We start from the raw sequence: 11,622 nt of genomic DNA on the forward strand, positions 1-11,622 counted from the left end.
CACACATAAGCTTTGGGGGTCACTTCACATCCAAACAATATGGGCATTATATGCTCCAGATTAAAAATGATTTATTCTATGTGTCTCATGTCTGGCCACAGGAACAAACCTTATTTTCCCAGCTGGAAAGCAACATAGGTGAGGCTGCTGAGTCCACAGAATTCCAAGACTTAGATAAATGGTGTCAGTATTAAATTTGTTATTGCTTAATTATAGGACATTGAGTGAGCTAAAAACCTTAGAAATGTCTTTGGTTAAGTCTCTAACAAGTGTTTAGCTGCTCAAAATGAGAGTAAGGACACCTTACTTTCCGATACCAAGGTCTTCTTTCTCTCTTTCTATACCTGTTGATCCCTGACTGTCTCTCTATTCTGATGTTCGTCATTGTGAGAAGAATCATGATTCAGGATAGGACTTTCATTCTTTCTCTCCTCAATGGAGATTGAGGCCATATGCATGCATTCAAATATGCTGGGGTATGTCAGGGAAAAGAGGTATCCGATGTTTCATTGTAATTTGGATGGACATGTCCATGTTGCTTTCTTTACAGTGCAGTGAACAAGTGAAGCAGGAAATGCTTAGATTTCCCTCGAGTTGGTTTTAGAGAAATCATAGTGATGAAGGAATGAATGGTATTGTGACCTTCCAGGTAGGTCCCTTTGAACCAAATCATTGTATTGTTGTCAGAATGATATGCTTATATTTCCCCGTCCGTATGTTTCCAGGAGGATTCTCCTGATGGTGACCAGTCCCTAGAGAAGTGATCATACCCTTTCGGCCACAAGTTAGTCTGAGGGATGGTTTTGCTGATTCAGAGACGATCAGATACAAAGGGACACTGGCTCCACCCACTGAGTGGTGCCTGAGGTCTGGCTTATATGAGTCTTATTTGAATGCTGTCTAAAAAATACTGGGTAGATTTGGTTACAATCTCTTTAGGTCAGACTAATCGGAGTAGTCAGTCGACTGGAATACTCATTGGAAAATTCTCCAGGAACAGTACATGGAGAGACAATGATTGGATGTTGTTGGGGTAAATCATCCTCAAGAGGGTCATGTATTTCTGTATGTCTTGGGAGCATAACTGTTTCCTTTGTTCTGAATTATTATTCCAAGGATGTTTGTATAGAAAAGAGCCTTTGAAAATAGATACGTTTTTTTCTATCTGCTGTGAATGCCAAGCATGCTTACTGTCCATTATCATGTCCAATTTCCAGGGTTCCTAAGCTCAGAGTTTCTCTCCTATAAAACAACTCTCTGGAAATGCAGGTGTTGCTCAGCCCTGTGGGAACTGGAACTCAGGGAACCGGCCAAAAATATTCAAGTCAGTATTCTGTTATTGCCATGAATAAGTCTTTGCCTCTGACCTCAGTGTCTCAAGTTCACTGCTATCATTCTTGAAACTATGACACGTTCACTTGTTAGTATGAACATAGGGTAAAGTATTTTATTTGACTTTTCACAGTTCCCAATGCCTGTTTCTAAAGATTGCTATTTTCTAGTTGTTTCTGCAGTGCCATCCTGATAACCAACTCTGTTGTTTTGACAATTATTTAATAAGACATTGAATTTTTTGGTAGCAATACAGTAGTCACAGCAATATTAAAATAATGATAGGCGATTTAGGAAGCAGGAACTAGTAGAGATTAATTAAAGTTATTAGAAGATAAAGAAACTTGATACCACATTGAAAACATATCCTTAAGTCCTAAAAGACATTAAAAGAAAAATTTGACAGAAAAGGCATAAATGTGAAACCTGGTAGAGCAAATAAAGTCTTGTGGCTGAATGGTATAGCAACTGATGGGTCTAATAGAACTTTTGTTGAAGTCATCCAGCTGCATGGATGAGAACACCCTCTAACTATGCCAGGTAGAATTATCTGGATACTTTTTTTTAGCAGTTGGCAGACAGGAGGGATTTTTCAAAATGCCTCAGAGATCAAGATGTGGAAGGCAGTGGCAAGAGGTGTTGAACACCAAGTTCATTTGTTAACAAGCTAAAGGTCCACTAGGGGTCAGCAGCTGCTTACTCCCAGGCTGAGATACCCGTCGTCTCCCAGAGGACAACAGCTGAGACTTGGGAATCCTGGGACAGTCATCGATGCCATGCTAGCTCAACATTTTTGAATGCAGATTATTAGGTGGAAGGATGTAAAGACTTAGAAAGAAAAAGGCAGAAGATGGTTGTATGGACACATCACGAGCAGAACAGTGTAGGAGTGGTTTCACAGGACTGGATACAGCATGCTGGTTGGCAGCAGGTGGTTCCCCTTAGGTGTCTTGGCAGTTGTTCAGAAACTGGGTTCTTTGCTGTGGCTGATACTGGGTTAGCAAAGGGCACCTTCGAGGCTCACATGGAGGAAAGGACTATTAGGGGAGATGACAGAAACAGAAACATGGCAACCCCTAGGGAATGACAGCTGTAGTTTCCAGCTGAGCAATTACCCAAAGACAAGATGACCTTCATTTAGTTTCTAGGCAAAGTAGCTACACTCACTGAGTTCTATTTCCCTTCTGTGCTGCGGTCTAGAAGTTTTTAGTAATGGCTCTTGGCATTTAGTGCAGAATTTATTCTGACTCACTGTTTTGAACACGATGATGAATGCAACTCAATTATTTAGATGCCACGGATGATGCTATGGTCCTGAAAATGTGCTCATTGGATCTTTAAATTAAGGGACCCATGGTCTTACTTGCCATTCAGTAAGGCATACATTTAGAAAAATAATTTTCTACAAATTTTTATTTAAAGATATTTAAAATTCTATGGCTAGATTAATGTTTATTAGAGCTAGCATATACTCAGATGGGCCACATTTATGATCTAATAAAGGGTTTTTATGTGCTATATGCAGCCTTTAATGTACATATAGGTGTCATTAACGATTATTGTGCTTAGTGCATTTAAAATGCTTAATAAACTTCTCACGACGGGCACTTTGAGGTACAGTCAATGGGGCAGTGGAATGAGGGTCACAAGGCCTGAGTTCTAGCCTGACTCTGCTGGTTATGAGCTGTAGGTACTTGAGTAAGACATTTAATCTTGGCAGGTGGATTTGTTCAACTCCATAACAAGTGAGGCTCTTACACATTGAGACATAATTATGATTCTGTGAAAACATAACTGTATTAAAAATGAGGACACAAATAAAACCAAGCAGAAAAGATCAATTAGTCCTTGCTGTGAATACTTCAGCCATCAGCATTTCGTTTAACACCCTGGGGAAGACATGGGTAATGCATAGCTCTGATTAGACACTGTTCAGAGCAAAGCACAGCTTGGGCTGAGATTTGTCCTGGGAGGAAAGTTCAATGGCTCAGAGTGCAGGATGTGGTTTTTTGATTGTTTATCCTTCCATTTGCAGCCTTGGGGCCCCAGAGGACTGGCCTTGTATTAAAAGTCCCTCCAGGACCCTTCTCAAGATCAATGTTTTGATCTCCTCAGTCATTCACTGCAGGAAATTAAACCAGACTCCTGGGGACCAAGCTGCCATCAGTTGCAGCCCCAGGGAAAGAGGAAAGTGGGAGCGGATCTGCTTTCAGCAACTTGCTGGACAAATATAGACTTGAAAAATGAAAACGACATTGAGGAATTGAGGAAGCCTACTTCCATTTTTCCAGACATGTATTTCATTCAGTGGTGGTAATGGATATCCTAACTTTAAGCTGGTTAGTACTCTTATAATCATTACCAACCTTACTTTGGTTTACTGTATATCTCATCACTAAATGAGTACATTGCATTGCAGACTTTGTGAATATCAACACTGGTAAAATTTAATTTTTTTCCGATTTTACTCTCTTTTGTACATCAATAAAATACAAGGACGAAGGAAGTTATGGTATTCTTGAAAAGTTCAATGTGCCTTCTTAGATAGGTTTGCGAACATAGAAAGTGCCAATGCAAATCTATAGTTCATGCCAAGGGCGAAACAAGAACAATAGTTAATAACCCTAGTCTGAATTTTGACATGGTTTATACCAGAAGAGGGATTTTTGATCCAGGTGTATCACTGTACATAGTCAATTTAATTTAGGAACATGTCCCTGCCATAAGTGCAATGACAAGACTGTGAACTAAGCAGTGCTATTCTTAGCCTTCTCTTTGATTTTCAGTCTCTTTTTCTCATTATCTTTGCCGATTGGTACTTACTGACCTCCTGCAGGGGCATTGGCCCAGCATTTGAAGTGATAGCCTATAGAGCAATGGAAAAATAAAAATTGACTTAACAATTTTCAGATATTTACCTCTGAGAAATCTCGAGAAATCTCAGAGGTAAATATCTGAAGTGTGTGAAGTGTGTGAAGGCAACAACATTGGTTTTGCCTTTGGCCTCCAAGAACACTTCTCTTTGAATCTCATTAGTACATTTGTTTCCATAAAGTTAGTGAAAGTTACACAAAAAGTCAGGCAAAATATTTTCTACTATGCCACCAAAAACTTTTTCTTCTAATTTTAATTTTAATTTTAGGTATTTAATATGCTTGTCCGTGTCTGCCTAGGGTGAATTTTGTCCCTTATCCAAATCATAGCTCTATTATAACTTGGAGTGGTGAATTATTAGTTGTTCAAAGAAGTTTAATGCTCTTGCTTGATACTGAGTGTGTCTACCTTAATTACATTTTTTTCAATCAAGTATCAATTTGAGTCCAAGTAGAAGTATCTGGAACAAATGAAATAATTTCAAGCCAAGTAAATCAGAGTCCTGAAGGTAGAAAAAGGAAGCAGAACTAGGAAGGACAGTCTGTCTTAAGAATGGTGTGTGTCTCATCCAACTTGGAGCAAAGTCCTGGCCCCATCTCCAGGGGCATCAAGCTTACAAAAAGAACTTCAGTTAACTAAAACATGGCAATCCCTGAGGGGTGTGGAATGAAAAGATTAAGGTAACAAAGTTTATGTCGTAGGGGAGTCTGACTCTATGCCACCTCAACACCTTCCCTGGTACCCAGACTTTGAGAATTTCACATGATCTGAAGTTAGTATTCATTATTGAGATATTTCAAATGCACATTTTACAAAACTCTAATAAACATGTGCCCATTTCCCTTATTACATTCATTCCTGAATTACAGATAAACCATCGGTCAACTATATATAGTTCTCTCAATCTCGCTCTACAGAGAAATAGCCATAGAGTATTGCCGGATGAATAATTGTCAAATTATTTGTACAGACATTCCACATGGCACAAGTAGTTCTCTCACCTTTGAAACTACTCTGATGGCCAAAAGTGGAATCAGATCAAGGTAATTAGGAAACCTAACTCAAGCTTTGATGCCTAACTCATATGTTGAAAATCTAGTTTTGCATTTTCAATCCCAATTGGAAAACTGTTTCAATTTATCTGAACCTTCATCTCCACTTGATAAGTGTGCATTAAAAATAGTACTTACTCCATCTTATGTACAACCACAAGAATGGGAAGTTACACTCTGTGTACATATAATATGTCAAAATACAATCTACTATCATGTATATTTAAAAAAATACAAAATAGTACTTCTTCCATCAAATTACATTTAAAATGACAAGATACAGATACAATGTTTGGTAAATAAATGCTTGATCACCAAGAGCTCTGTTACGGTTCTTGCAACAGCGCTGTACAGGAAAGTGAAAGCTCCTGATGGTCATTACACTTACATTCTAGGAGAGAAGCACATAGTTAGGTCATTTATGTCCTGATGGGTCTCAAGAACCAGCACCCAAGTACCGCTGGAATCTTTCTATACAGTCTCTATCTCTCTTTTTCGATTTATTGATTCTTCTTAGTTTATATGACTGAAGTAAGCCAGTCCCCCCAAACCAAAGGTTAGATGTCTTCTCTAACAGGTGGAAGCTGCAAAGTGTCTTGTTCTATAAGAAATCTTCTGCAGCTTGTACCATGTTGTTTTCATATTATTGAAAGTGAGTTCTTCATGGAGCATACAGGTTATGTTCTATGCTACTCACATCCTTTCCACATGTAATGGAAGGTTCTCTTGGTTTCTGTCCTGGGAATGAATTCAGTATACTCAATTATAAAGCAAACTGAGATTGAATTCCAAGAATCAAATATCAAATGAAGTATCAAATCATATCTATCATGGACTACAAAAGTATCATGTATTAAAAATATTTAATTGGCATTATGTCACTTAGCTTCCATAATTACCTATTGAATCAGGCATTATTTTCTCTGTTCTATAGTGAAAAAAAATTGAGTCTGAAATACCAGTTTCTTCCAGGGTGGTGCACAGCTAATAATTGATAAATTTTGGAATTGGGCAAGGCTTTGTAATGATCTTCCCCTTACGCTAAATTTTCTAGCAGGATCTTTTCTTGCAATTATGCTATCATCTATTCAAATATCAAAAGTCATTTGTTCTTGAAGCCTCACAATTTGTCTCTATGAAGAGCTTGAATTTGCTTTATGTTGGGTTAGGTTCAATATTGGCCCCTTTTTCAGCTAATTTCTCTTTGAGGGAGAAGCCAAGCTCAGCTTGGAAAGGATGAGTTAGGGTCTAGAATGATGAGCAGGGTAGATTGGAAAATGTAACTCATGCAACACTGTTGCCCCTCATTCCTGGCATTTTCCCATCTGCAAACACATCCACCGCTCATAGCCAATTTTCAACCAAGTCCTGTCTTCTCAATAAGCTATGTCCATAAAGGAGCATGTACTTGGAAGGCACACACACTGATTGCTTTTCCTCTTGTCTTCAGAAACAGTGGCTCAAGTGAATTGAGTTCCACTCCAACAGTCCAATTTGAGATTCATTAGCAACAGTCTTCATTGTGAAGAAATTTGATCTGTGTTCATATGATTGGCTGTGATTGGAATCCTGACAAGCTGCCATGAGACTAGGTCCCCCTTGGTTATTGTATTGCTGTGTTCCTGCCGCCACTGCTAAGGCCGGAAGCTTTCTGTCAATGTCTCTGGCTTCAGGGATGCTCTTCTGTTTCCAGGCTCTGTTACTATCAATGTTACTAAGAGCAGTTTGGGGCCTCTCTTAGACAACCCTCAGTTCTCCTTCACTTCCACCCTCTACAAAGCACCTGTGTAGGTGCTGGTTTATAGAATTTAGGTTCAAACCTTCCTGTGACTCTATAATGCTTTATAAATCACGTTATCCAGGGAAACAGAACCAACCATAGGATGTGTGGGCGTGTTTGTGTGTGTGTGTATTTGTGTTTGTTAATTTCACACATTTTTGTATATATGTAAAGAGATTGATTATGAAGAATGTTCACAAGATCGTGGATGATGATTAAGACGGCCTAAATTCTGCCATCTGAGGCACAGGGAATCCTGTGGTTTCGTTCCAATCTGAGTAGGAATAATGACAACCTAGGAGCTGACAATGTGAATCCCACTTCAAGGGCAGGGAAGACCCATGTCCCATCTCAAGCAGGAAGGCAGGAAACAAAGTGGAACAAATTTCTCCTTCCTCTGCTTTTTTGCTTTTATCAGGCCCCTGATGAACTGAATGAAGCCCACTTACATTAGGGAAGTCAATCTACTGAGTCCACTGATTCAAATGCTAATCTCATCCAGAGAAACTCCTCAGAGACATGTCCATAAATGATTTCATCCGGCTGCCTCTCGACTTAAGCAATTTGACTCATGGAATTCTTGTCACACTCAACTGCAAAACTGACTGGCAAATTATCAATAGCTTTAGTCTCCTATAATTGTTTCTTAATCCTTTCCCTTTGATAGATGATATTACCTGTATCTTCCAAAATATGAAACAGCTCATCTTTGTTTTGTGGGATGACTAAATTTCCTAATCTTCCATGGTTATCTGGATTTATTAATCTCCACTCCCTCTTCTGTGCTGTCTGGATTGTTAAATCTTACTGGACATCTACTATGTCCTGACAACTTTTAGTTTATTACCTTAAACCCCATATTGCCTCACGTTTGGGGTTGAGGAAACTGAGTGATAGAGTGGTTAAATAACTGGCACAGTCACGATAGGGATTCAAATAGCATTCACCCAGGACGGCTCAGATTTCAACCCCAGGAAATGTGTCTTCAAAACCCACACTCTTAACCATTTCTAGTGTTGCTCCCCCAAATAAGAGCATACCCAACGTCTCAGGATAGTAATACTATCAAGTCAATATCAAATGAATTCTACACATACCCCATAGTTTTATGATTTTCACATTAAGTATGCTTTCCCATCTTTTGGTTACTGCCACTACCATGTTCTCCTATTCTGATTCATAGTAGAAAAATATATACTTAACCATAGTAGAAAAATATATACTTACCTATTTTCATTAGGTAAAAACCATTTAAAATTTTATAGCACAAGACTCATGAAAGAGTCATATAGGAATAATATTTTGACAACTAAGTCTATAATTCCAAATGAAGTAAATTTATTTAACAGAAAGAACATTTTCCCAACTCATAAATCACTTAAGAAGCAGCAAAAATGGAAGAGGTATAGCAGGAGAGTGAGGATACTAAACTTGAGTTCATCATTTTCAAAGATGTCTGGGAACTTTGTGACTCTAAAGAACATGCAAATGAACTCAGAATTTTCTTGCACTTTTGAAGTAAAAGATTTCATCTCTTTGCTCTCTTGAGAGTGTATTGAAGCAGTGGGTAAAATAGTGAATGGCCAATGAATAGGCCCAGAGTTTAGTTATGTTTCTGATGTTAATAACTACATGTTCATCTCTCTGACAGAGTTGAACCTATTTAATTCGTAAGACTATATGGGCTTTAGGTCTCTCTTAAATTCCAACATTTTTAGATTTCTGATTTAGTAGCACAATGGTAAATAAGTAGATCCTATGTCAAATATTTCCAAAGATAGTAACTACTAGAACAATCTATAAGGTTAACTTTTGAAGGATTCATTTTATTCCCTGATAGAACTTATTTCTCTATAATAAAGAATGTCTAGAGATCTAAATTATATAACTTGCTTTCCAATCCCAATATACCACCAGAAATCTCCAAAAGAGAAAAAAAAAGTCTTACTTTTGAGAGAGTAGAAGAAAAAGACAAGCTCATTTACTCACAAACACAATATTTTACATTTAGAGAGGTGAAGTTCCTAATTATCTCAGAAATCAATCTACATAATTTTTCACTTACTAGGCAATTGCAAACCACCAGTAACACAGCAAGTTGGCTCATAAGTGCTAGAAGATTCCAGGAGTTGTGACCCAGGTGCACCCTGGACCCAAGGGCTATAGGAATTGTATGAAAGGGTCTGAGATTGGCACTGGCTGGATTCATAGTCCAGAGTTTGGTGATGCCTGGACACTGAAGACTTTAGTGGACAATACTTCACCATGTAGCTTGCAGGTTGGCATCTCTGGGCTACAAAAACTCTGTGCCTACTGCGTGCTGGCTGGCAAGGCTGAGAGGCACACTCTGGCTGCAGTGCACAACTTCCTGGTGGGCATGTTGTCCTTTCACAGGGCTCGGAATTGGAACACGTTGTTTGGACAACTCTGGAGTGGCAGGTACTCTGTGCACAGGCATCCTCTCTGAACTGGTCCTGTTTACAACTGGTCACTTGGCAGGTGGTGGTTTCACTGCAGGTTTCTTGAGAGCTGTCCAAGAGCCAGGTTCTGTTGTGGCAGCTGCTGGGCAAACAGAACCCATCTTCAAAGCTCACAGGATTAGAGTCATGCACAATGGCAGAGAGTGGTGGGGCATTACGGAAGCCCTTGAGTGAGTGGCAGTGGTTCTCAGACATATTGCTAAAACCTCTAATTGAAGTTAGTCAAAAGGACTCAAGATGCCAAGTTTGAAGATCAAATTTGTTGCAGGGGAGATTTTATACCACTCAGAAAACTGGGTGTTGGCTTTTTTCAAGACTCCTTTGCATTTCATTGCTAAAGCTAATTTGAAGGATAACATCTCATTAACACACTGTTTAGTTATATAGCAAATGATGTCTTATGAACAAAGATGCAAGTCCATTTTGGATCTTCAAAATGGCTTTCATGTTGGCTCCAAAGGTGACTCATTAGGGTGGGGTTTGTCAGATGCGAGTTCCAACGTGTCCTTCAAGCTGACAATTTTTTTCCCTTAGCCACCAACTCTTTATATTGGTAGGTGGACAGCAGTAATGTGTGGAAACTACCAACTGAATGCTGGTTTACATTCCGTGCTGGAGTTTTAAGAATGCCCACTGAGCAGATGTGGTAAGATGATGTAGACATTCTGAGTCAGAGGTGGATCCAGTGGACTACATTCAGATGCAAGAGGACTCCACTAAAGCAGTCCTTCCTCCTGTCCACTCAACAAACTGAATGTGGTCATTGCTTTGCCAATACCTCCCTCTGTGACGGAATTCTGTTTTCCTTGTCTCCTTGAAAGCCCTTCCTGGAGCCAATTCCCATTCCCATTTAGAGGCTACTGCTTCTTCCTCCAAATTACTAATTGATTTTTTTAAATGGAAAATAGGTCATTTTTTACCTTTTCTCTTTGCTTGTACACATTAAATAAGATTTAATGAGGATGGTATACTACTGTTGAAATAAAGAAAACAATGAAAATTATAAAATTAAGTAAAAGAAGATGCATTATATGGTTTATAGTGTGTCCTGTGGGAATGGGAGTTACAAAGCAGTGAGTTCATTATAATTTTTAAATTGACATAATAGCTGTATATATCTATGGGGTACATGGGATAACTTGATACATGTATACCATGTGTGATCATTAATTCAGAGTAATCCAAGTTTGCATCTTATCAAACAATTGTCATTTCTATGTGCCAAAGAACTTTGGATTCCTCAAGTTATTTGTGAAATTCATCATAGATGGTGTTGATTATACTTGTCCGCCAGTCTACAGATTAGGACTCACTCCTCCTAACTTTATTTTGGTACCTATTATGTAACTTCTTTTGTTCCCACCTCCTCTGTATTCCTAGTCTCCATATCCACTATTTCAATAAATTTCAGCCCCTTTTTATTATAATTGTGCTTTATATCGAGCACTGTGCTTGTGTTTGTGCTTCTCAGGTTGGTAGTTTTCCCTCGGAACAACCCGGTTTCTGACGTGTTTTCATTTGTGTTTATTTTGGTTTTGGTCTGTGACTGCCGGCAGATGTTCACCTCCTACATGGTTTACATTTGCATGCAGCACTTAGCAGTTTCATGCCCACGACACAGAATCTGCCAGCATAATTTCTAGAACACATTCTGCAATTTACCAACCACCACTGAAACGACAATGAAACTGAACAGAAATACTTCTTAGCCCAGGGACCTCGTCTTGTTTTCATATTTGAAGAAAATGAAGACTATCTAGGATCTTTGAATAACTCTCCAAAAAGCCCATCCTCGATATTTGAAGGACTGTGGGTAATATCATATATTGAAAAGGACACATCGTATATGGAAAAGGACACATGTAAATATTTTCAGCTTGACTGACTGTACTTTCAGCATGTATTCAGTACTTCTGAGTTATGGATAGTTTGAAAGACCATTCATATATGTTTGAAGGCCCCCAAATGTCTGCCACCAGAGCCCTACCATAACCAATTTGATTCTTATGCAGACTGTATTTTATATGCTATTGGACAGAGATTTCCACTGAAGCTTGTGACTCTCCATAAAGGGATTAAATTGTCCTTAGAATTGACCTGTTTC

The 11,622-nt window shown here is 38.7% G+C and overlaps 1 protein-coding gene across 1 annotated transcript; it reads right to left on the reverse strand.

Annotated features, from left to right (window-relative positions):
• Nucleotides 1-9,095: 9,095 nt before the first annotated feature.
• LOC124992523 (keratin-associated protein 27-1) lies at nucleotides 9,096-9,713 on the reverse strand. Its single transcript, XM_047563372.1, has one exon. It carries the CDS (start codon nucleotides 9,711-9,713, stop codon nucleotides 9,096-9,098), a length of 618 nt encoding a protein of 205 aa, XP_047419328.1.
• Nucleotides 9,714-11,622: the final 1,909 nt, after the last annotated feature.

This window comes from Sciurus carolinensis, chromosome 9, assembly GCF_902686445.1.
Source record: "Sciurus carolinensis chromosome 9, mSciCar1.2, whole genome shotgun sequence".
In the NCBI taxonomy this organism is placed as follows: Eukaryota; Metazoa; Chordata; class Mammalia; order Rodentia; family Sciuridae; genus Sciurus; species Sciurus carolinensis.